At 42.9% G+C, this 25,328-nt stretch overlaps 1 protein-coding gene across 1 annotated transcript in view; it reads left to right on the forward strand.

Moving 5' to 3' along the window:
• Positions 1-4,002: 4,002 nt before the first annotated feature.
• LOC130484414 (ATP-dependent translocase ABCB1-like) overlaps positions 4,003-25,328 on the forward strand; it is a 53,475-nt gene continuing 32,149 nt past the window's right edge. The window contains exons 1-9 of the mRNA XM_056857398.1: positions 4,003-4,094; positions 6,740-6,794; positions 8,388-8,533; positions 11,449-11,532; positions 16,030-16,221; positions 16,814-16,985; positions 17,636-17,760; positions 19,383-19,554; positions 23,788-23,901. Of these exons, the coding sequence (XP_056713376.1) occupies positions 4,003-4,094; positions 6,740-6,794; positions 8,388-8,533; positions 11,449-11,532; positions 16,030-16,221; positions 16,814-16,985; positions 17,636-17,760; positions 19,383-19,554; positions 23,788-23,901 (1,152 nt within the window). The remainder of the gene's footprint in view (positions 4,095-6,739; positions 6,795-8,387; positions 8,534-11,448; positions 11,533-16,029; positions 16,222-16,813; positions 16,986-17,635; positions 17,761-19,382; positions 19,555-23,787; positions 23,902-25,328) is intronic.

Genomic DNA, 25,328 nt, shown 5'->3' on the forward strand with positions numbered 1-25,328 from the left:
TCCAGTGTGGGAAAATGGGAGGGGAAGTGGGCGAGCAGAAAAGGCAAGCTGGAGCTGGCCACAGCTTTTGCCTTCTTGCCTTTCTTGAGGTGACAGCTGACACAAGGATTTTGTGCGGCCTCTGGCTACGGCAACCCAATATGCCAGCCAAACTTCTGATTCCCCCCTCCCTTTCCAAAGTCTGTCATGCACAGACACCGCTCTTAACTTTTGGGGGAAGATTCAGCCTCAAAATATGATTTTTGTAACAAATTGTATTTTTCTGCAAACCTGGGGCTACACTATGCAGATATGGGAGCCAGACTCAGGTGTTACATATAAAGATATCTATCAGCCATGTGTGCCTCTGTGTGTCACCTTTATGCTGTGCTAGTGATTGCCTAGAAGTAGGGTTGCCAACCTCCAGGTGGGCCCTGGAAATCACCTGGAATTACAACTGATCTCCAGACTATACAGATCAGTTCCCCTGCATAAAATGGCTGCTTTGGAGGGTGGATTCAATGACATCATATCCCGCTGAGGTCCCTCCCCAAACCCCACCCACCCCTGGCTCCACCCCCCAAATTTACAGGTTTTTCCCAACCCAGAGGAGCCCCATGGCACAGAGTGGTAAGCTTCAGTACTGCAGTCCAAGCTCTGCTCACGACCTGAGTTCGATCGTGACTGAAGTTGGTTTCAGGTAGCCGGCTCAAGGTTGACTCAGCCTTCCATCCTTCCGAGGTCGGTAAAATGAGTACCCAGCTTGCTGGGGGTAAAGGGAAGATGACTGGGGAAGGCACTGGCAAACCACCCTGTAAATAAAGTCTGCCTAGTAAACGTCAGGATGTGACGTCACCACATGGGTCAGGAATGACCTGGTGCTTGCACACGGGACCTTTACCTTTTAGAGTTGGCAACCCTACCTAGAAGTATCTGGCTTGACCTGGTAGGTAGGGTTGCCAGGTCCCTCTTTGTCACCGGCGGGAGGTTTTTGGGGCAGAGGCTGAGTAGGGCAGAGTTTGGGGAGGGAAAGGACTTCAATGCCATAGAGTCCAATTGCCAAAGCGGTCATTTTCTACAGGTAAACTGATTTCTATCGGCTGGAGATCAGTTGTTATAGCAGGAGATCTCCAGCTACTACCTGTAGGTTGTATTCAAAAACACAGTTGTCGGCTATTAGACTATAATATAAACAATCTATGTGTTATATTATTCGTTTCATATATAACACGTGGTATGAAAGAAAGAAAACAATGACAAAGATTCCAGTTACGTATACATTATTAACCGCATAATGTAACACATGAGTACAATAAAATAATATACAAACAAGGCGTGAATATAATTTTTTCTTTCTTAGATAAGTATTAGAGGCTATATTCCGTTTGGTAGTGGTACAGGATGCCGGTGAATGCCTGTTTCAAATCTTCATCAGCCACCCCAATAATTCACGGAAGCCTTATTCAACAGAATTCAGCGTCTGGGTTGTATATAAATTCCTCAGAACGCTAGGCTGTTCATTTTTAAACGCTGTCACTGTAAAGTATACATAGTTATGTAACCATGATTAGTTAACCAATAAATCATAATGTGAATTACAAATTAATTATAATAATGTTAGGCTTTCATACTCACATATTCATATAAGTAATCAATCAATTTCATCACAGAAACTTGTGAGGTGAGACCCGACAGAGATTCTGTCTTGTTCACAATCATGGAAAGTTTGATTAGTATGGCATTTGAAACTACATCAGTGAGATCCCAGGTGCAATGAAAGTAATTACAGAAAAGAGGTGAGGTCATTCATTGCATTTAACCCTTTGGGTGCTACACAATCGAAAAGTTGTACAAAACGGGGTTTACTGGTAGAGGATGGAATGCTGTACCAATTAACTTTAGTCTGACAGGCCAGGCAATTCTTCCATCTTTAAAAGGTGTACAAACACATGCTAAAAACTACAACATCTATTTTACTGCTGCATCCAAGCTGTTAACTAATCAACCTATCAAGTATTACCTTAATACAGACTTGCACTGTGTAGCCCACCACCAGCTAATTATAGCTTGCTAAGTGTTTGACATCTCTTGTTTTTGTACCCTCCACATAAAGGCCAGGAGTTTTATCACACTTCTGATAAGGCACCATTTGGAGCTGGAGGGCTGAATTCTTCCTCATGAGTCAAAGGCTGTGCAGGCCTCCTTTCGCCATAAAAGCTTTCATTCTGAACAAAAACTAATGGAGTCTCATTCTTAGAAATCAATTTGGGTGTTTCTAGGTAATGTTTATTTATTTATTGCACTTTTAGTGCGTGTTGAGATTTAGGCCCTTGATAAGGGAAAAAAATGCATTGGAATGAACATGCAAACTGGGTTGCATTAGAAAGAGGGATAATTAATTGGAAATCTAAAGCCCTTCTCAGACAAGCAATGTTTAAGAAGCAATTTGTGAGTGTATTGAAATAATGAACACCTACCTAGCAATGTGGTCTACTTCTATGGTCAGTAGGGTTGCCAGGTCCCTCTTTGCCACCGGTGGGAGGTTTTTGAGGTGGAGCCTGAGGAGGATGGGGTTTAGGGAGGGGAGGGACTTCAATGCCATAGAGTCCAATTGCCAAAGTGACCATTTTCTCCAGGTGATCTCTATTGGCGGGAGATCCGTTGTAATAGCAGGAGATAGCCAGCTAGTACCTGGAGGTTGGCAACCCTAATGGTCAAGGTCATTCAAATAATTTGGAGGAGCGTTTTGAAACGGCAATAATTTTAACAGTAACAAAAAGGCTAAGAAGAATCAGTATTATTGCAATACATTTTGACTCCCTTCTTCTTAGTGCATTCCTTCTGCCTCGCCCCATTTAGATTCTTTCCCATCCCCTTATCTCCTGATCTATTCTTTGCACCTGTTTTTCCAACCAATATTGTGTTATTAAATTCTTTGTAATGTATGAGACCGTTTAAAAATAACAAAAAGAGAAAAGGCACCGCTATTTTGTTTTATTTTGAGAGAAAGTTCCTGTCCTTAAGTGCCGTCATGCAGTAGCAGGGACTTTTTTCTTAGGGTGGGGTTACCAAGAGAGAGTTCATAAGTGACAGATCTAGCCTTGTTAAATATTAGCTTGCCAGGAGGTGGAGTTCAATAGGCATAAACATAACCCAGAGTGGCCGAAGCAAGGTCCAAAGGGAACGGGACCTCCTGGCAAATATCTGTTAACAGTAATCGTCTGGCACTGCTTTAGGTGAGTGAACAATATTCAGCTGTGTCTACAGGCACTCACCAGCCACATTACCACTGCACTCCACTACTATTAAACATTTCAGAAAAAGAAGGGACAAGAGAATCATCCTCTCCTCCTGGTAAGTAATGTTTTTTTTTATTATTATTATTATTTCATACGCTGTACTGTGCAATGTTAGAGACATCACAGTAAAGGCAGCCGCTGACCAAAGGAAGGGTGTAATTAATTCTACAAGACTGATTTAATGGGAGACCCAAAAAGATTGTATACCTCTATACACATATTTGCCCTGACCTGGATGGCCCAGGCTAGCCTGATCTCGTCAGGTCTCAGAAGCTAAACAGGGTCGGCTCTGGTTAGTATTTGGATGGGAGACCACCAAGGAATACCAGGGTTGCTGTGCAGAGGAAGCCCTGGCAAACCACCTCTGTTAGTCTCTCGCCATGAAAACCCAAAAAAGGGGTCGCCATAAGTTGGCTGCGGCTTGACGGCACTTCGCACACACGCATACACATATTTAAGAGACACTTACAAAATAAACACACTCTACAGCTGTGTCCCGGATATTCCAGCACACCTTGTGTAGCTCTTTGTGACAACTGTCTCATATAGCTTTTTTTTTTAATTCCCCAAGAATTACTGTCAGGTTGTTATAGATTGTTTCAAAATCTGCATTTCCTTGTGGGTTTTTTGTGGCCTTGGAGATAATAACAGTATGTTTCTTTAAGCCCCATGATGGTTTATAATTTAATTTTACGAAGAGATTCAATTATCTTGTTAGATATAAATGGCATCTGAAAGGTCCGCAGATACGCACATGAATGGAAAGGGTGGCCAGATGGATGTAACAGATCATGTTTCTGAGTCTGGAAGCAAAAGGTAAGTATTTTTTCCCCCTGCCTTTTCCATTATCAACAGATGAGTTCATCTTATGTGGGTTTCTTGCATGTGTGTGTATGATTTGCTGGCTCCTGCTTGTGGTATAGGAAAAAACATTAACATTGGATTAAAATGGCTTGCAGTGTCTCATTTTCATTAATTTATGCTAGAGAGATATGTAATAATATTTACTGATTTCTTGGTAGCTTTGTCTTCAGTCCACAATGCCTTGTGTTGTCAATATGGTAGCTTCACTGCTGTGTTCTTGATTCCTTTGTGTCAAGTCTTTTGGGCTGTAACAGAGACATCCAGTTTTCTGGATAGTTTGTCCTCCATGGTATTTGCTTCATGTCACTTTGAGCAATTCTTGAGACAGCTGCTTGTTTTTCTTTTCCTTATCATGATCAGCTTTAGTGCTCATTTTTTAAATGATGTAGACTTTATAACTGTGACGGCTGTGACTTCAACAGTTGTAGTTGTTTCTATTGCCACAACCATATGCCATGGTGAGACTGTACCTATTTAATTTCTGTCTGTCTTAAACACCCAAAGCCTCTTGGGTGTGCGTATGAAAGGTAGCAATGTCAGCATTGGGAGTGTTCTCTTACCAAATGCAGACAAGTCTGAAATAATATATGGATTCTAATTGGAATTAATAGTAGCTATTTGGGCCATCTGGGCCCTAAAATGAGGGAGGCATTATTGGTTTTACTTTAATAAATATTTGAGCCTTAGGCAAATTCTACACAAAAATGGCTCCTTCTGTTCATTTGTCTTGTGGATACAGTATAATATAATAACCAGATGATGCAAGTCTATATGTACATTAGAAAGAAACCAAACAGAAATAGCGTGAGAGAAACTAGGAAGGCAATATTGGTATCGGATTGCATGCTGTTTCATAAGCTACTGAAATTTGAAAGACTTTTTTCTTCATTTGGTCTGAAAGGTTACTTTCTTTACAAGCAGCATTGAGTTTTAGAATGCACTGTTTTCTAATCTTTTGGCACTTTTGTTTAATTTTGTGGGAGGCATAAAATCAAGGGTGACAGTAATCAAGTGTCTCAAAGTGGTTACAGCATCAGATTAGGATCTGGGAGACCCAAATCCCACTGTGGCCTGGAATCTCACTGAGTGACTGTGGGCCAGTCCCACACTCTCAGTCTAACCTACCTCAAAAGGTTGCCGTGAGGCTAAACTGGAGGGAAATTGCTTTGGATCCCTATTGGGGGAAAAGGCGGGGTATAAATTAATACATAAATAAATCCATGAGAAGAGAATAATATCTTGTATTTTAGACTAAAGTTTATATACACACTATAGAGTATGGAAGAAATTGCCATTGTATGCCATATCCTCAGTCTGAATGTGTTGGAAGTTCCAGATTTCCCCCAGATAAATAAAGTAAAAGAAATAACTGATGATATTAAGACTAGAGAAATGCATCATGATCTATCTGTTACATTTTTAGTCTATCCTATGTGGCAGAAATAACTCCCACCTCCCTCATTTTAGTCTCATTTAGATTAGGCTGAGAGAAACTAGTTTAGGGATACCAGTTTAGGGATTCCTGGGGATCACTGGAATTACAGCTCATCTCCAGACTATAGAGATCAGTTCCCCTGGAGAAAATGGATGCTTTGGAGGGTGGACTCTATGGCATTATACCCCACTGAGGTCCCTGTCCTCTCCAGGCTCCATCGCAAAGTCTCCAGGAGTTTCCCAACCTGGATCTGGCCACCCTAGGCTCCTCCCGACTCCCCACCAGTTGCCAGGGAGGACCTGGAAACCCTATTGCTGGCTGTTGGTCAACTCAGAATAAGAGAAACACCTATGAAATAAGTTGAAGAAAGATCTGGGCATCAGAATGGAGGAGAAAGAAAGGCATACCACCAGAATCTGTGTTAGAAGGAGATGAAACAGCAAGGGAAACATGGCAAGAGATAAACCCTGTGTGGAGTTGGGCAGGCTCCTTTGTGGCGATGAAGGGATGTTTCCTAGAAGTAAATGGGTGTGGGGCAGAATGCTTTTTAGGCCAGGGGAAAGCTGAGTTCTTCCTTGTTGAGGCTTGTTCCCCTCTCATTTGTAGGAAGGGGGCAATGGTGGGTTGGGGCCAGGGTTGCCAGCTTCAGGTTAGGACATACCTGGAGATTTTGGGGGTGAAGCTTGAGGAGGGAAGGGCTTGGAGAGGGGAGGGACTTCGATGCCATAGAGTCCAGTTGCCAAAGCGGCCATTTTTTCCACGTGAACTGATCTCTGTCACCTGGAGATCAGTTGTAATAGCGGGAGATCTCCAGCCATCACCTGGAGGTTGGCAACCCTAGTTTGGGGGCCATTTTCTGTGCCATCCTGGTTATAGTGTGAGCTGTAAATTCTGGAGAGCATCAAGGAGGTTTTTGAATCTGTCCCATGCAGACACCATATTTGGAGAGTTTGGTGGGCAGAGTTTTTTAAAAACACACATTTGACTTGACATCTTTTTTTAAAATGTAGTTTCTAGAAATAATGAACAAAATGCATCAAGAATGACCTGAAATTTATCGTCATTTTGCATTATATCTTCCTTAAGTGTCAGGGAGTTTTAATGTTTATTTTTAAATGTTCTCATTCAAATTCTGAATAAAATCTATTCATGTGCTTTTTAGCAATGAAAAAAAGAAAACCAAAGAAAAGCCCAATATGGTCAGCCCATTTACAATGGTAAGTCATCTACATACTGAACTTGTATCAGTGCACACAAATATAGCCTCCATGCAGACATGGTACTGATTTGTTCTTAACCACAGTTAAGAGATTGACTGGGGGCTCTTGTACTCTCTCGCCTTCTTCTCTTATTTTTGTGGAGAATGGGAGGGATGGGGACATGTTTTTGATCTCCTGACCTCAATTTGTATAGGGTTGCAAGTGGAGCCTGGAGTTCTCCCAGTATTACTACCGATCCACAGACTACAGAGGTCGGTTTGCCTGGAGAAAATGGTAGCTCTACGCAATCACATCCTTGCTCACCTTTTTCCCTTCCCCAAACTCTGACTTCCCCAGGCTCCATCCCCAAATCTCCAGGACTTTCCCTACCCAGAGGTGACATCCGTAAATGGACAGCTAACAAGCAACTAATTCACAATCTTTAAATTGGAGTTACTTTTTCAATACAGTATGAGTCCAGACAATTGGGTCGACATTTAGTGGCTCCAGGATTATTGTGATAGAACTTATACTTGCAAGATATGTTGTTATATTAGTCTAGTGTGTTAATTTGAAGACTTTCCCTAAGGTAGGAGCAGTTCAATCAGTTCAGAGTGCTTGCATGAACCTGTTGGAGTTGCTACCTGGATTAAAGTTGTTTGAACTACTCCTCATTCTTTTGGTCTCTATTTTGAAACACAGAAACATCACAAGGATGCCCTGATCTTCTTGTTAAACAATGAAGATATGCGCAACTGGGAAATGCTGCTAACATGGAGCCTGGGGACTGGGATACCTCGGCAGCAAGAGCTGGGGGCAGTTAGCCAGGCTGAGGTAGAATGGGAGCTGAAGTTGGACACAAAGACTGCCCCCACCGGGGTGATATCTGGGACTAGGACAGCTTGGTGGGACAGGCATGGCACTGTACCAGAAGACTGGGAATAGTGTGGATGTTACAATATACTGTTTGCTGCCCTGAGCCGGACGCTGGTTGGGAAAGGGCGGGATAAAAATCAAAAATGAATAAATATGTACAGTTACTGTTGACCTGCCTGCCTCGTGTATGCTTTCTGACTGCCCTGATCCATAGAGTGGAGGCCACTGCTCAGCCTACTACAGCCCACCATACCCAGTGAGTCCTGCAACTCCACCAATCCAGCTCTGACAGGGGTCACAAAATGTGCTAGATAGTGTCATGGATCTTTGCTTAATAGGGTTGGAAAACTCCTGGATATTTTGGGAGTGGAGCCTAGAAAGGGCGAAGTTTGGGGAGGGAAGGGACCTCACTGAGGTATGATGTCATATAGTCTACCTTCCAAAGCAGCCATTTCCTCCAGGGGAGCTGATCTCTGTAGTCTGGAAATCAGTGGTAATTCCAGGAAATCTTTGCCCCCCCACATGGAGGTTGGCAACCCTAGTGTTTAATGTAGTGTAAGAATGTCAGTGTCATGCAACAGAAGAAAATAGTAGATTTTTCATTTAATATTTGGTATTAATGTTTGTGCAGTAATCACCCACGGGAATATGCTAGAGATTGTAAATGGCTATCATTAAATGTGCCATCATGGAGAAATTTCTTTTCACTCGTGGATTTTTTTTGTTTGTTTTCAGTTTCGTTACTCCGACTGGCAGGATAAGTTATTGATGGTGCTAGGCACTGTCTTTGCCGCTGCTCACGGAGCTTCCCTCCCAGCCATGATGATTATTTTTGGAGATATGACGGATAGCTTCGTTGCTTCAGGAATTGTTCCAGGTAAGAGCTGTCCTGTGGACCAAGAGATTTACAGTACGATAATGCCACGGAAAAAAGGATGAAGGTCTAGCCCATGGATAAATCACCCCTATGAAAACTACCAAAAGCTGCAAGTGCATAGGAAGCATTGACCAGAGTAGTCAAACGCAAAAAAAGAAAAGAAAAAAGCAGTCCTGTCTTTGCAATCTTATTTTGACCAAATTTTCACAGAAACTTTCATGTGTTTCCTACATGTATAGGACTGAACCAAGTACACATTTAGAATTTTATGCAAGGCAGATACCGGTTAATTGTAGTAAACCTAAAAGGTGAGCATAACCTGAAGAATCTTTCTCCCATTTAACTTAATGGGGCACACTTGTTAGGAAGGAAGGAAGGATCAGACTGCATGTCCCATGTATTTCAGGGGCATTTGGCTTGGAAATGTGTAACACTGCTTGGAATGATTTTTTCTTTTGCTGTATATCCTAATTAAATTTCTCTATCTGCATATCTAAATAAATCTTTTAAAATTGTTTTTTAATTATATAAATGGGAAGAGGTCATAATGTAAATTAATGAGGTAGGATGTGGAATACAGAATTATAAGTTTAGGGGCTTTTAAATAATTATTTTGCCATTCTGGAGTACCAGAGTGCCTTGATAATTGCCCACACCATCTCCATTTATTTACTTGATTATGAAGTATTTCCTATGATGAGGACTGCATATCTGTTTATCTAGATGGCCTTTTAATTAGACTCTTCTGAAGCCCTACTACCATCATTTCAGAAAAAGAAGGAGTTGGGGGGAACTTTGGTATATTGCTGTGATAGGAAAATTGCGAGAATTGTGCAATATGAGAAATTACAACTTTGATGAATTAGCAAATGGAATCCCCAGGATATCTGGGGTGAATGGATGAGTAGATAAAGCTAATCATTGGGGTCTCTGTACAGTCACACATAGGAACTATGCTTTCAGAAGCCACCTGCAGAAAATTCTAGAGCTCATAGGAGTCGGAGATGGTCCCAGTCCCCTCTAGCGGTTTTCCCCACCTTTGAGTCGCATGCTTCAGCCCTCACGTTTATCTTTTCCTCTGTGGAGAGTAGGCAATTTAGAAGGGCACTCTTTCTGTTTGTTTCTTTGAGGTAAATTCCATCTCTTCTAAAATTATCTGTAAAGGATGCAGGGCTCTGCACTCCCCAGTCTCCCCCTAGCTGCAGGGAGCTAGAATGCCATAGATGCACACCTACAGTGTCTAGTCAGCATCAGAACATCATAATTAAGCCACTGGAGGACACACCAACTCTGCCCCTTTTAATTTTTCAGCTTTTTATGTTTGGTTCTTGAAGATCGTCATAGAAACCTCACTACTTCTGTTGTAGTCCACCACACTGATCCCAACATACTACTGGAACCTTCTTCTCACTCCAGTTCCAAACCAAAATCTCTGTATGAATCATCTCCAAACAATGCCTTCATTGATCCAATAGCATCTAGTAAAGATTTGATGCTTTTCTACAGCTTCTGCATGTGGCTAATGTCTAGGACACTGAAATGAGCCACACAGTTCAGCAATCGTGGGTCCTGTTTTTTGGGTCTTGCAGTCTATAGAGAGGAAAGGCAGTGTAGTGTAGCACAGTATCGTCAGAAGCTAAGCAGGGTCAGTACTTGGATGGGAGACCACCAAGGAGGATCATAGAGGAAGGCAATGGCAAACTACCTCTGTCTCTCACTTGCCTTGAAAGGCTCTTGCTGGGGCTGGTTGTGACTTGACAGTCCATAGCCCCTTGCTGGGAGCCAGCATGGTGTAGTGGTTAAGAGTGGTGGTTTGGAGTGGTGGACTCTAATCTGGAGAACCGGGTTTGATTCCCCACTCCTCCACATGAGCACTGGTCACTAATCTGGTGAACTGGATTGGTTTCCTCACTCCTCCACATGAAGCCAGCTGGATGACCCTGGGCTAGTCACAGCTCTCTCAGCCCCACCGACCTCATAGGGTGTCTGTTGTGGGTAGGGGAAGGGAAGGTGATTGTAAGCCGATTTGAGTCTCCCTTAACTGGTAGAGAAAATTGGCATATAAAAACCAACTCTTTCTTCTTCTACATATGTACTGTTTATAGATCCTATAGCTTTCCTTATTATGAAGAAGTTACTGATAGTTTGTAAGCCTTTAGCAAAAGCTACCATCAGTTCCATTCCATCCCTTGCCAAAAATAATTTGAGAATATGTACGAAACTAGATAGGAAGCTGCTCCTACCATTTTCACACCCCACAGCCAATGCTGTTATTGTCAAAGCATTCATCAGACACTACCCCATCAGTGCCAATGCTAGAAACAAAGCAGATGTTGCATTTACCAATAACTGAGATTGATTGAGTGGTCACATTCCTCTGTATTACCTTGCTGTGAGCCTTGTGACAAAGGTAGTTGGTACCTCAATGGCTGCAAGAAGACTGAAGAATGAAGCATAAGCCCTTCTCGTGTGACCCAAAGGCAGGAAAGAATGTCAAGGGAGAGGGGAGTGCTTCCCACTCCTAGACCTCTACATTTCTCTGCAGCAGGTCTGCGTAAGTGGACTTCCCATTTGTGACTGCACAGATGACCATGACGGATGTCAGTTACAAGTAAGTGCAACTATGTTTTCAATTTAGAAAAAGGTGATAGAGGATTTGTGATTTAAATGGATGGATGCAAATTCAGCTGGGAATAACAGGTCACAAATGGTGAGCAAGGAAGTCAGCGGCAAAAAAGAGGGCCATCATCAGATGGCTCTGAATGCAAGCAAGAGACATCATTGAATTGTTACCTCTTTAAAGGTACAAGTAGAGAAGTAACAGGGGAGTAGGATTCTGATCATGGACCATAGGATGAGCAAAAAATGAATTGTTGATTGTATATTTTCTTGTTGGATTTGTTTCATTCCCCCCTTTTTTCTGTTTAATGTTTCTGTAGACAATATTTCTATAGTTAATATTTCTGGGAATCCATTAGAGGCACTGGAAGAAAAAATGACCAGGTATTTTTTGTTTGATATCTTGAACTTTTTTGTTGTTGCTGCTGTTATGCAATATCAGGCCCATGATGGCAGGGTTGCCCACCAGGAGGATAGCTTTGATGTGGGGGAAACCAGTGCAGAAATGGAGCTTGCAGGCTGTTTATTTCATATTTCCTTTAATGCACGGAATGGCATAGTTCTTTGATTAGGTTACTAGGTATGAGGCATAGCTGCTTTCTCACTGGCGTCACTGGGTCATTATTTACAGATTTTTAGCACTCTCGTTTATATTAAGGAAGGGTAATCTATGGTACTTTGGACCCTTTTGACTGTCTTGTTCCACAGAGATAACAATATGTGGTGATTTGAAACACTGCCATGTTTGGTGAGAAAAACCTGGTCTCCAGACGTATCTGACTGCCAGTGTGATACAATGGTTAAGAGCAGCGGACTCTAATCTGGAGAGCTGGGTTTGATTCCCCACTCCTCCACATGAGCAGCGGACTCTAATCTGGAGAACTGGGTTTGTTTCCCCACTCCTCCACATGAAGCCTCCTGGGGGTGACCTTGGGCTATTCTCGGTTCTCTTAGAACTCTCTCAGCCTCACCTTCCTCACAAGGTGCCTGTTGTGGGAGGGAAGGCAAGGTGATTGTAAGCTGCTTTGAGACTCCTTACAGTAGAGAAAAATGGGGTATAAAAACCAACTCTTATTATTATTATTATTTCGAACAAGTCGTGGAGGGATCTAGTTAGACTGCAAAGGATGTCCCAAAGTTCTCTTCTTTCCTTTTCAGGGAGGAAGTAGTTATATTCTGCAGACAAAGGCTAGCTAGCAAAGGGTTCAGCAGAGCTTGCACTTGCAAAGAACGTTGGAACAAATACTTCAAAAGTCAATGTGTGTACTGCAATTCTCCATACTAGCTCATTAGTCCAGCTAATGGGAAATGCATGGTGGATGACAGCAGCTGCTCACAGGTGACTGTAACATATGCAAATGCCTTGTCATTCCACCAAACCAAATGGCTCTTTCCAGGTCTGTGCCACTGCTAGCCATGAAAGAGCTAGGCTAGGCTCCTGATCCAGGGGAGCAATGTGACAATCATTTCTATGTACTATGACTCCTGTGTAGAACTGCTTCCTTGGGATGTGTTTCCAAGTGGCAAAAGTAACCTATAGTCAGCTGTAAGTATGGGAGTGTTAAAGGGCGAAGTGACTGTTCCCTGAATTGGCCTCACTTTCCCATTCCCTCCCCAACATTCCTTCACCTATTGCTCTGTCTTCTTTCTCCTCCTTCCACTCACATCCATTTGAACTGAACTCTGACTTTTCCCCTTCTTCTTTGGGTTCCTCATGACTTTGGTGTAAAGATCATGCCAGCATAGCAAACTAAATTTGCACAACTAATTCCATTCATACCGTCTGAGAGCTAGTGCTGTATCATGGCTAAGAGTGCCAGATTAGGACCGGGGAGACACTGGTTCAAATCCTCACTGTCATCTGAAGTATACTCAGGTGAACTTGGCCCTGTCTCTCTTAATCTACTTCACCAGGTTGTTTTAAAATTGAATGGTGGAAGAGAGAACCGGGCATACTACCCTGAACTTCTTGTGGAAAGGTCAGGATCGATATCTGTTATACAGAAATGTGATGAATAGTTTGTCTTTTTGAAGGGCTAGATCATGCTTGCGCATGACAGAGGAATACATACCTTGAATGAAAGGCATGCCTGAGCTTGCCAATGAAATCAGTTAATCATTGGCAAATGTGATGAGGTTGGTTTCCTGTGGTTTAGAAAAAAGTCCACAGGCATACAAAGGGCAAGTGAAAAGATAAAGAGGTATAGGATTATGGCTGTGTAATATACACATACTAGTTACTGTCACAAACATTGAATGAAACTTAATGGCACGTATCATAGACAGTCTTATCCTTAAATATGTAAATTTGTTCTCTTGCACCTTCTTCATAAGGTACATCCACACTACCCCTTTTCTTCAACCATGTTTGTTCAGTTATTCCTGAGAATCTCGATGACATTCCTCCCAGACCATTGCATTCCCATGTTTGCTTTGTGGTAGTACCATTATTGTTAAGGAGGTCTTTTTAAAACTTCTTCTCCAAGGTGGGAGTATTCTTTTTCTTCACACCGATCCTTGTCCATCCTTGAGGGAGCATCTCTCCCAGTATGAACCTGTGCAGCAAATCCAGGCCTCTGATATGGGCATTTTCTCTATTCCTTCCCACAAGCTCATTAAAGCTGCTGCTGCTCAGTCTCCAGCTTTTTCAGTAGCGCAAGTAGGGCTGCCAGGTCCCCCCTCTCCTCCGGCGGGAGGCTATGGGGCTGAGGTTGGGATTGTGCCTGCGCATGTGCATAACTTCTGGTCTACAACCGGAAGTGCTGCCTCGCAAGGGGCCTTATACCTCTTAGTTTGAGTGGTAACGTGGCCCTTTACCACTCAAACTAAGAGTTTGGCCCTTTGCGAGCCGGCACTTCCGGTTGTAGACACAAGAGCTGAGAACTGGCTCATCCTTTCCTCCCTCCCTCTCATGATCTGCCTAAATTCATAGAATCAGCATTGTTGTCAGAAGGTCATCTAGTCTCTGCTTAAAACTTCCAAAGAAGGAGAGCCCACTACCTCTTGAGGAAGACTGCTCTACTGAGGAACTACTCTAACTGTCAGGAATAGGGTTGTGCATACCGATAAAAATGAACCAAAAATAAACCCAAAATTAGCCATTTTGGCAATATTCAGGCTTTGGGTTTACCGCATGCCAAAACCTGGGGATCTCCCCGAAGCTGAATAGGTGCCTCCCGAAAAAGCCAAATAATTATTCGGCTTTTTTGGGTTAGGCTATTGGTCTTTGCTCAGAGGCACCGCTCTGTGCTTTCTCCTTTTTCTATATTTTTTTCTTTTTACTGGTTTTGTTAAGGCTCATAGTTGGGGCCCTTTTGAGATGGGGATCGTGTAATTGGAGCCAACTTGGTCTGACCAACCATTCAGTGGGTTGATCTGGATCAAGCATAAGGGTCTGGCCAACCATTCAGTGGATTAATCTGGATAAAGCATAAAGTTTTTTTTAAAAGATGGGGCACACCCAGAGTTGTCCGAAGGGATATACCCTCCAACTAAAAAGAGCCAGCTTCAACAGCTGCTGACCACCAGGCTTTCAAAGGAGATTCCCTTACCCACACAGATGAGCAATCTCCTTCAGACAGTCCCCATGGTCAAGCCTTCGGCTGGCTCCGATATCACCCCCCCCTCCCATGAAAACCTGCTTTCCAAAAGAATGTCGCTCTGAGTAGAGGTTTTGTTTCCCCGCACCGTGACTATCTCTTGAAATCAGATTTTTGATTACCATAATAAAGAAATACTGGTCAAGGACTGCAATAAATTATAATGAATGAAAATACCATAATAAGGGCCTGCTCACAGGATGTCATTGCCACCAAAAGAAATGCTTTCCGTGACTTATTTTTCTTGAATTTAAGCTTTTTTCCTCCATTTGGAAGCTAATTTGCATGGACATCGTGCTATGCGCCACAGATACGAAGGCAGCCCCCAGACTTTGAGGTGCCAGCCTGGCAATTGGCTCTTTCCATCAGTCCTCAGTAACGCTGAACTTCTGAACCTGAAAACCGATAGACAGCTCGGCTGGCAAATGCCTGGAGGATGGGGGCGAACCCTTTCGAGCCCCTAAATTGGACCCCCTGTCCCAGAGTTCACCAAACTTCAGTGACTGTTTGAGGAGAGTCCATTGCAGCCCCGCTGCAAATTTGGGGACTCTGCCTTCAAAAATGCCCCCACAGCAGCTTTGAAAAAATCCCCATAGACTATAATGGACCCTAATTCTTCAGTAAACTCGGAAATAAGCCGAATGCCGATATTTACTAGTATAGGTATTCAGCTTATTCCAGGTTTACAAAAAAAAATTGGGTCCAATAAACCCAAAATCTTTGCACAACCCTACTCAGGAGGTTCTTCCTAATGTTTAGCCGAAAATGCCTTTGATTTAATTTCAACCTGCTGGTTCGGGTCTGACCTTCTGGGGCAACAGAAAAAACTCCACTCCATCCTCTATATGACAGCCCTTCAGATACTTGAAGATGGTTATCATATCACCTCTCAGTCATCTCCTCTCCAGGCTAAACATACCGCTCCAGACTGCTCACCATCTTCGTATTGTACCAGTTTTTGCTTTTGTCTACTGCTCCTATGCATGTTTACTCAAAAGTAAGCTCCATTGATTTCACAGGGCCCTACTCCCAAGCAAGTGTGTGTGGGACTGTACCTTGTTATCCTGTCTCTGTTTATTGGGTTTTTTAACTGCAACTTTTTATGCTGTATCAGATGCTGCCATTCCATCGTGGTAACAGTTGATTATGTCAAAGGTACTGTCTGCTTTTGTGATTATAAGTTCACAGACAAAACAAACTATTCCTAAAATCAATTTGTCTCTCTCATGCTGTGAATTAACATACTGCTCTTGACTTTGCCTCTTCAATTTTGTGTTTGTAGATATGCATACTACTATTCAGCAATAGGGTTTGGTGTTCTTGTGGTAGCCTACATACATATTTCATTTTGGAGCCTGGCAGCGGGCCGTCAGGTCAAGAAAATTAGGCAACATTTTTTCCATGCCATTCTGCGTCAGGAAATCGGATGGTTTGATGTGAATGATGTTGGGGAACTAAATACTCGACTTATAGAGTGAGTATATATTTTATACTTGGTTATCATGTTTTCTTCAGAAGGTATTGGTTTTAATTTTGGTTCCTAGCTTTGTGTATTTTTCTTAAAGCAGAGCTTCTTGTATTTTGATGAGATTTTAGGGGTTGGGGCTTTAAAGTAAACTCCTCGTACTGTGTGTTTTGCCTTAAAATTAGGAGAGGTAGTAAATTGCAACTCTCAATAAAGAAGGGGATTAGGTTGGATTGCAAAAATGAGAAGTCCATTTGCAGAGGCATTAGTACATCTCCTATGATCTGAAAAGATTTCTTGTACAAAGGAATGAGTGCAAAGATTTTTTAAAAATCTGTTTGCTTCAGCAAAACAAATAATTGTGGTATCCTAAAATCTGGCAATATCCATATTTATTTATTTCATTTATTTATTCGACTTCTAGCCTGCCCTCCAACCCCCATCCAAGGCTGGGCTCATCATACATATGGGATATGAATGTAAAATATAGTGATATGACCATTTCATCTAGGAAGCATCATTGGTTCGTGTTTAGGGATGTATATTTCTACTCCCTGAATACTACATTGACCAATTCACTTTAAATTTACTTTTTTTTTAGTGATGTTTCCAAAATCAACGAAGGAATTGGCGACAAAATGTCAATCCTAATCCAGGGAATTTCTACATTTCTAGCAGGAATTATAGTCGGGTTCATTAAAGGGTGGAAACTAACTCTTGTAATACTGGCAGTCAGTCCTGTTCTAGGACTCTCTGCTGCGATATGGGCAAAGGTAATGTATATTTCTACTGATATGTAAAATGCACAACTAATATTTTTGGTTATGAACATGCCATTATAATTGCCTTAAAAGCGAGTTCTTCATTCTGTGTTTTGGTAGTTTATAACAGTGATTAGTAATATGTGGCCTGAACTGGTCAACAGCACCATGTCTGTAGCACATGCAGATTCAGATATAGACTGAAAGAACTTTTCTGGTGGTGGTGATATGGAAGGGTGGCCTTGATAGACAAAATTATGGCCTATGGTTTATTTATTGCTGACTCATGGTACATTAGTAAGTAAGACTGCCACTTAGTATAACGTTTGTAAAATTGCTTTAAATGGTGGAGTCCTGACAGTTAAGAAAGAGTCTTCGTTTTTTGCTAGAGGTATTATGTAGGTAAGGTAATGAAGCAAGTGCTCTAGACCAAAGCTTCTTAAACTGTGGGGGTCACAAAATGTGGGGGTCGCAAAAAATTTATTTGCTTTATTATCAATAAATGTTTGATTTGTATACCTTTTTTATATGCTATATACCCGGGGTCGCGTAAAAAATTTCTTGGGCAAAAAGGGGTCATGAGTGAAAAATGTTTAAGAAACTTTGCTCTAGACCACATATAGAATTTGACTAATGGGACTGAAATACTGTTTTTCCTATAGGTCCTTTCTACATTCACCGGCAAGGAGCTTGCTGCCTATGCAAAAGCTGGATCAGTAGCAGAGGAGGTTCTGGCAGCAATTAGGACAGTAATGGCTTTTGGAGGACAGAAGAAAGAAATCGAGAGGTTAGGGAAATGTTTTGTGTTATTAATTTTAAACAACCACCCCAGGTATGTTGTATGTGTCTAGATCATTCAGTAGTCTATATTGACCCATTTCAAATGGAACACCTCTGGGCTTGGGACCTGTCCACGTGGCTATAACAACAAGGGTAAGTTAGGCAGCATGTCTGTAGCATTTTTGTTCCTTGTTGATCCTTGAACAACAATTCCCTGGTGAGCTTTTTTGGTCCACAGACAATGGACAATCTATAGTCCAGGTTCTGAAGTCCCTCTATACCTCTGCTGTACTGATGTCAACATGTGTGGTGCAGAAAAACATGCACATTAGACTAGGGTCGGCAGATCTCACTTTGCCACAGGCGGGAGGTTTTTGGGGCGGAGCCTGAGGAGGGCGAGGTTTGTGGAGCGGAGGGACTTCAATGCCATAGAGTCCAATGGCCAAAGTGGCCATTTTCTTCAGGTGAACTGATCTCTATCGGCTGGAAATCAGTTGTAATAACAAGAGATCTCCAGATAGTACATGGAGCTTGGCAACCCTACACTAGTCACAAGTCAGAATGAATGCGGCCTACTTTCCTGCAATGTCCTCACTAAAAAGTGATTCCCCCCTCTGAGAAAGAGGACCATGATTGTCCCAGTGACTGCTCTCTCACTTAATAATGAACCACATACCTGGTGCCTTCCCAGGACATGGGGAACAACAAAGCACCCTGCCCTGGACCCTGGCACATAGTCTAGCCTGCTTGCCATCAGGATCAGATAATAATTTTCTTCCTTTCTCTGAAGTGAAAGAAATATGATGTTCATAATATGATCATTTTATAACTGCAACTGTTGACCCAACAGTATGGCCTATGAACATGCATCACCTTAGAACACCCTGAACCAGTGAAGTGGCTTGAGAGTACATCTCTTGACCCTAAACCCATTTTTGGCTTTTGCCAAGTCCCTCATAACGACAACTATGTCTGTTGAGGCAAACCTGAGGAGGGAGTGGAACAGTGAGTATAACCAACACGTTGGACTAGGGCACTTGAAAATTGAACTTTGTGCCAAAGAGGTCTTATCTTTGGGCCTGTCATATCCCGCAAAAAATACTTTTGAAGACTTTTTGGATGGCATTTAGGCTTCTCGTGCATAGAAGGGCCAACTCAGTGACATGCTGGATATACAAACACCTCATGGCAAACATAATCCATGTAATGTGGGAATGTTGCTTTACAGCTTCATTGGGGAAAGAAATGGAGAGATGGATTTGGTTCTGGAGACTTCCCTCATCTTTCTTCTAGGATATATACCAATAACTGGGTGGGGGGTCACTTGGGACAGACTGAATCCTGAGAGCTGCTGTTGTAGTAAAAAGACCAATTTTGCAAAAATTGAAAAATCATTTGTTACCAGCAATAACATGATGGGTGGATGACAGATGATAAAATAATATAAACACTAAATGATGTAATACGCACTCTGAAAGATGTAATACGCACTATGTGTGTGTGCGTGTGTGCGTGTGTATATGTATGTGTGTGTGTGTATTTATGCCAAAGCAAATAAAAATTAAGATAAAAGTGCATTTAGCTGTCCAGGGCTAATTATATTTAATCAATATTTTGTTCTCCCTTTAGGTATCGTAAAAATTTAGAAGATGCTAAAAATCTTGGAATCAGGAAGGCTGTTACAGCCAACATTTCCATGGGAGTTGCTTTCTTATTAATATATGCCGCTTATGCCCTTGCTTTCTGGTATGGAACATCTTTGATATTATATGAAGACTACACTATTGGGAAAGTCCTTATAGTAAGTATTAGTGGAGAGCTGCATACTTTCCTTGTACAATAAAGATGACCAAATTTTGTGTTGAGGCTTAGTAAAATAAATGAGGTTGGGATGGCATCTGTGACCGAAATTTCAAAACTGTGGATGTTTTCCTTCATAGATTTGGTCATCTTTGTAGATTTGGATTGTCTAACCTTGTGCCGACTGCAGAAAGTCATGAGACTTTACTACCGGTATATGTTTTTACGTAAACATAGGAACCTTCACATCATCTCCTGTTCACAATGTATAAACCCGGGGCGTGTATGTGTGTATTTTTAACCAAGAATGGCGCATGTGTAGAAAAGGAGCAAAACCTTGCCCCCCCCCCTTAATTTGCACTCTGTAGCTTTAACTTCTCCACTCTCAGTTCTGATACTGGAAATGATCCAGCAGAAAGAGCAATCTTAAAGCAATGGAGTCCCTGAGATGGGTGCGGCAGAGCAAAGTTTCACTCCTCTCCCCCAGGTGTTCTGCACTTCCCCACTGTACTTGCTTCATGGACGGGGGAGAGGAGACCATAAATACATATTGAGTAATCTTGTCACATCTAGGTTGATCCTAGGTGGATCTGTCAACTACCATGCCATCAGGAATCACTGTTAAGTCTAGAGCTGCATTGTCTTTCCTTAGATTGTATTATCTTGCCTGCTCTCTTTAGCTACATCCTATCAGCAGGCTCTGTGCAAAGATGGAAAGAAAACCCATATTACTAGCAATGTGGCTGACAATTCTGCTTTAACCCAGCTAACCTCTGTGTGGTTTAAACAAACAAAAATCCAATTGGCGTCTGCTTCTAATAAGTAACCGAAGGTATAATAACCAGATAGTTCTCCTTAGCATGCCTCATTGAAATGAACAGGTGCTAGGGGCCTTGTCAGCCCTGGCCCCAGCCTGAAGAAACTCCCTTTCAAGTGAGACCAGGGCCCTGCAGGACCTTAAAGAGTTCCACAGGGCCTGTAAAACAGAGATATTCCACCAGGCCTATAGTTGACGGCGGCTACCGTTTCCATCAGGGCTGGCCTCCCTACCCCCCTCTCCTCCTGGTGGTACCATATTATGATTATTATGCTCTAGGATGAGCACCATCTGTCTGAAAGTTTTCAATTGCTGAAGTTATTAGGATTTTTTAATGTTTATTTATTGATTATGTATTTATGGTTGTCAGTCAGCCCTGGTTAGTATTTGGATGGGAGACTACCAAGGAATACCAGGGTTGCTGTGCAGAGGAAGGGCACTGGCAAACCACCTCTGTTGGTCTCTTGCCATGAACCCCCCCAAAAGGGGTCGCCATAAGTCGGCTGCGACTTGACAGCACTTTACACACACATTTATGGTTGTCACATTGTATTTGTCACATTGATACTTGCTGGTAGCCGCCCTGCACTCGGCCTTGGCTGGCCATGAGGTCGGGTTCAAAATTGAATAAATAAATATACTGCTGTGTTTTCAGGCAGCTCCCATTACCCTAAGTGGGGGATGCACAGGAGACCTTCCCTGCAGATTGTGCCCCTTGGGTAGGCTTGCCAGGCCCCGCAGCTCTGCCGGCGGGAGCTTCGCGGGGCCGTGGCGTTAGCGCGCAATGTGCGCACGCGCAATGCGCCTACATCACTTCCAGTGTAACCTGGAAGTGACGGGGATGCTCTAGCGATCCCGGCCAAAACTCTATGGTTTCCATAGAGTTTTATCCAAGGGTGCTAGAGCGTCCACGTCACTTTCGGGTTAAACCAAAAGTGATGAGTGCGCAGTGTCTGTGCGCGCGCCCGCAGTGCCCGCACACATGCCCGCAGTGCCCACCGGCTCTCAGCTGGCCAGTGGGCAGCCTGGTGGAGGAGCAGTAGTTTACCCGCCACCACCGGGCAATTGGCAACCCTACCCTTGGGTCAGATCTGCCTGTAACTTAACTGGGCCATCCTTATGGGCTCCCAACAGCTGCTGTTCTGAAGCTGGCACAGGGCTGCCTCAGGTGCTTTGGTTCTGTTTCACTCTGAGGGGGTACCATTGGGCATGCCTTGTCGCTTCCTGGCTCTTTCTGTGTCTGTACCTGCTTGGTCTGCTTGCCCTCAGTTTTTCTCACCTTGTCTGAACTTACTTCTTCAGCCAAGTATGTCCCAGCTCGCTCCCTTGACAGAGGCCCTGATTTCCTTCCATTGTTCAGCCTATCATTGTGTTAATTGGGTCCTTGTGCCAATGTCCACATGAACTCAAGTCATTACGCACGGCAGAAAAACAGCTGGATGTTGTGGTATGGGGAGGCTCCACAGGACTCCTGCCTGTGTACTGGCATAGCATGAAAGGTTATGATTCCCAAAAAGGTTTGGACTCTGGTTATACAAAAAAAAAAAAAAAAAAAATCCCTGTCAGTATTGAAACTAAAATTTAAGAAAATATGAATGCATGTAAAGCTTCTCTAATAGTCCCATGAAGAGCCACACCCTTAAGAAGAAGAAGAAGAGTTGGCTTTTATATGCTGATTTTCTTGATTTTCCACATAAGGTGGAATCAAAATGGCTTACAATTGCTTCCCCTTCCCCTCCCACTACAGACACCCTGTGATGTAGGTGGGGCTGAGAGAGCTCTAAGAGAGCTGTAACTGGCCCATGTATCCGCACATGGCTCCTTTTATGGCCCACTTAGTTGGGGAGGGGTCTTTATGCCATCTTTCAGCAGAGGTAGTCTTACTTATCTGGCAGCCTGGGCATTTGCCCAGGGCCCCACATGGAGTGGGCCCCAGTGACTGGTGGGGGTGACAGACTACATGACCTTCTACAGAATCTATCAATTACATCATATTGTATAAAGAATAAAAAATCTGGGTTCATCTATTTAAATTTTTACTGATAGCAATAAATAAATAAATGCCAACAATTAGTTCCAGATGGCTACCTGCCATTCACAAATGAGCTAGTCCACTCACACTTGTAGTGGTATTTTTTTTAATCATGCCCATACGTCTATCCATCTAGATAGCACTTCGTCAGTTGTAACTGTTTCGTTCAAAAATGAGGCACACACATCACCAGTCTAGCCAATGTAATGTTATAGCCTACCTAGGCAAAGTTAGTCAGAAGCAATTAAATAATATTATTATCCAAGAGGGGCAGAAAAACAAAAAAGGGGGAAGAGCATAAAGGGGGCATTGCAGGCCCATTCCATTACTGTTGCCCTAGACCACAGAATCACTAAGATTGCCCCTGCCTCTCAGCTGTTCTTTGTTCTAAGGTGACATCTGTCACACACACACCCCATTGCAGGGGTTTGCAGCTGGCCAGTGGGCAGCCTGGTGGATGAGCAGTAGTTTACCCGCCACCACCGGGCAATTGGCAGGTTCAATTGGCAGGGGTTTGCAGGTTCTCCAGATATCTTGTGTTTGCAAGCAGAGGTTTCCCTCTTGCATTCAGACACTTATAGGCATTCTGATCCCCCGCCCAGAAACTCCTCACCATGCCCAAGAAGGATGTGGCAAGAAGTTTTTCAGGGGGTTCAACTGGGGGGGCGGGGGCGGTCAAGCCACAGGCCTCAGAATATGCAGCCCTTGAGTTCTATACTGCACACCCCAGACATGGTGGAATCTTTGGTTTCTTTCACCTACAGATTCCCCATGTTATATCACAACCAGCTGTTGAAGTTCCATGAGTTTCAGTAGTGCAGCAGAGGCTGCTTTTTAAGTAAATGCAAACCCAGAGGATGGTCCAAGTTCCATGTAATTAATTGGATTTGCTCCTTTTCTTATCAAAATACATCAGTGAAATTAAGGGGGAAATTGCTCTACAGCGAGGAATGTCATATTTCCCCTTCTAAAAAGAAAGAAAGAAAGAAAATGGAAAAGTTGTGTCCTCAAGACTTTACATTTACCTTTTAAAAAACAACAACTACCTAATTCACTTGGAACACATTCAGATTACAAACAGGGACATCTCAACAAACAATTACGCTAGTTACAGATAGTATTGGTTTCTAAACCACATGATTTTCACCTTGTCCTGTATATTGCCACTATTGTAATAGCTGCCTTGAACTCATCATTTGAATAAGAGTGTTTTATGATTATAGACAGCCTTCTTCTTTCATCTTAGATTTTATTCTGTGCTTTGGTAGGTCCATTTCTGCTTCTTGAAATGTAGCCCCATTGCAGTTGCCTGATATGGGGACCTCAGTCTTCACTAACATTCAGAACTATGTTTGTTTTTGTCTTGAAAATGGTTTCCATTTTAGGTCTTTTTTGCTGTGCTAATTGGAGCATTTAGCATTGGCCAGGCTACTCCAAACATGGAGGCGTTTGCTATTGCAAGAGGAGCTGCTTACGCCGTGTTTAATATTATAGATAATGTAAGTATCCATTTCAGAGCAATGACTTGTAATTGCAGAGAGCCACAAAGTCTGAGAGCTAATATAATAAGTTATAATCACCATTGGCTGAAATCCAAAGAAAAGCACTGCCGCTTCTGCATACCCCAGGAGACACTGGGCTTCCTTCTCAGATGGCAGCTGTCCCCCACCCCCCACCCCATGCAGGGTAAACCATGCTTGAAACTAAGGGGTCTTTCACAAGCAGGGTCTTATAAGGCAGTTCCAAGCAATGGAGTCACAAATCCTACTGGGCACGCCCACACTAAACTAATACGTTGTACCCCATCCATTATGTTTGTTGTTAACGGCTTCAATCTAATTTGCAGTCAATCGTTGTTTAATGCACAAAATAACAGTGCAAGCTAAGAGTCAATACCAACTGGCTAAGAGGCCAAGTGAGAAGAAAGCTCAGACTGGCCTCTGCCGTGAAATGATCGATCCACTTTATGGACGAGACACTTGTGAGGGTAACATAGTGGGTGGGCTCCTGTGTGCCTGTTAGAGTGGGAGTTGTGTACGGAGGAGTGAACAGGAGGCGAAGGTTAGCTGATACTTCCTAGTTCCCTGTTTGCAGTTTATGGTTCCTTTATTCTCCAACCCAACCTCAAATATTGATGATATTTAAAGCTGTTTTACATCCCAAAATAAGAATCAGACCACTCAAAATTATATATTTTTAAACTAGAGATTGTGCCCTACAAGGTGACTTGCAGCGCAGTCTTAATCCCAGTGTTTTATAAATCTGTTTAGGATTGTATTTATAAACTAGTGCCTGGTTCAATGCATGTGTATGCCCCCAGGGATCTCATTTGTTTGTGTTTCCAAGCAATATAAATCAATGGTATTCCTTTGGAGCACTTTGAGCACAAACCTGGCACCAGTGTTTGTCATCTTGCCCGGCACAGTTTTGAGAATGTATGTACAGTTGCCAACCTCCAGGTACTAGCTGGCAATCTCCTGCTGTTACAACTGATCTCCAGCCAATAGAGATCAGTTCACCTGGAGAACATGGCCACTTTGGCAATTGGAGTCTATGGCATTGAAGTCCCTCCCCTCCCCAAACCCCGCCCTCCTCAGGCTCTGTCCCAAAGACCTCCCGCTGGTGGCAAAGAGGAATCTGGCAACCCTAGATGTATGATTTGGGGGTGATTCAAGCTTATTTTGGGGTTCAGAGCTGTTTATCATCAGTATTTGTGGTTGAAATGGAGAATGAGACCAATGAATGCAAATTGGGAACTACCCACCAACTCCAGCCTTGTGGAAGGGAGATGAGTGGAATTCGATGGGGTAGAAGTCTTGGCATTAAGCATAGCTGGCATTTGCTTCCTTCTGCTTTGTTTCCTTCATTCCTGGAGTCGAGGTTAGAGGGCACTTTGGTTCCCTGCCCACTTCTCTTTCTGGCTGCA

This window comes from Euleptes europaea, chromosome 11 (assembly GCF_029931775.1).
Source record: "Euleptes europaea isolate rEulEur1 chromosome 11, rEulEur1.hap1, whole genome shotgun sequence".
In the NCBI taxonomy this organism is placed as follows: Eukaryota; Metazoa; Chordata; class Lepidosauria; order Squamata; family Sphaerodactylidae; genus Euleptes; species Euleptes europaea.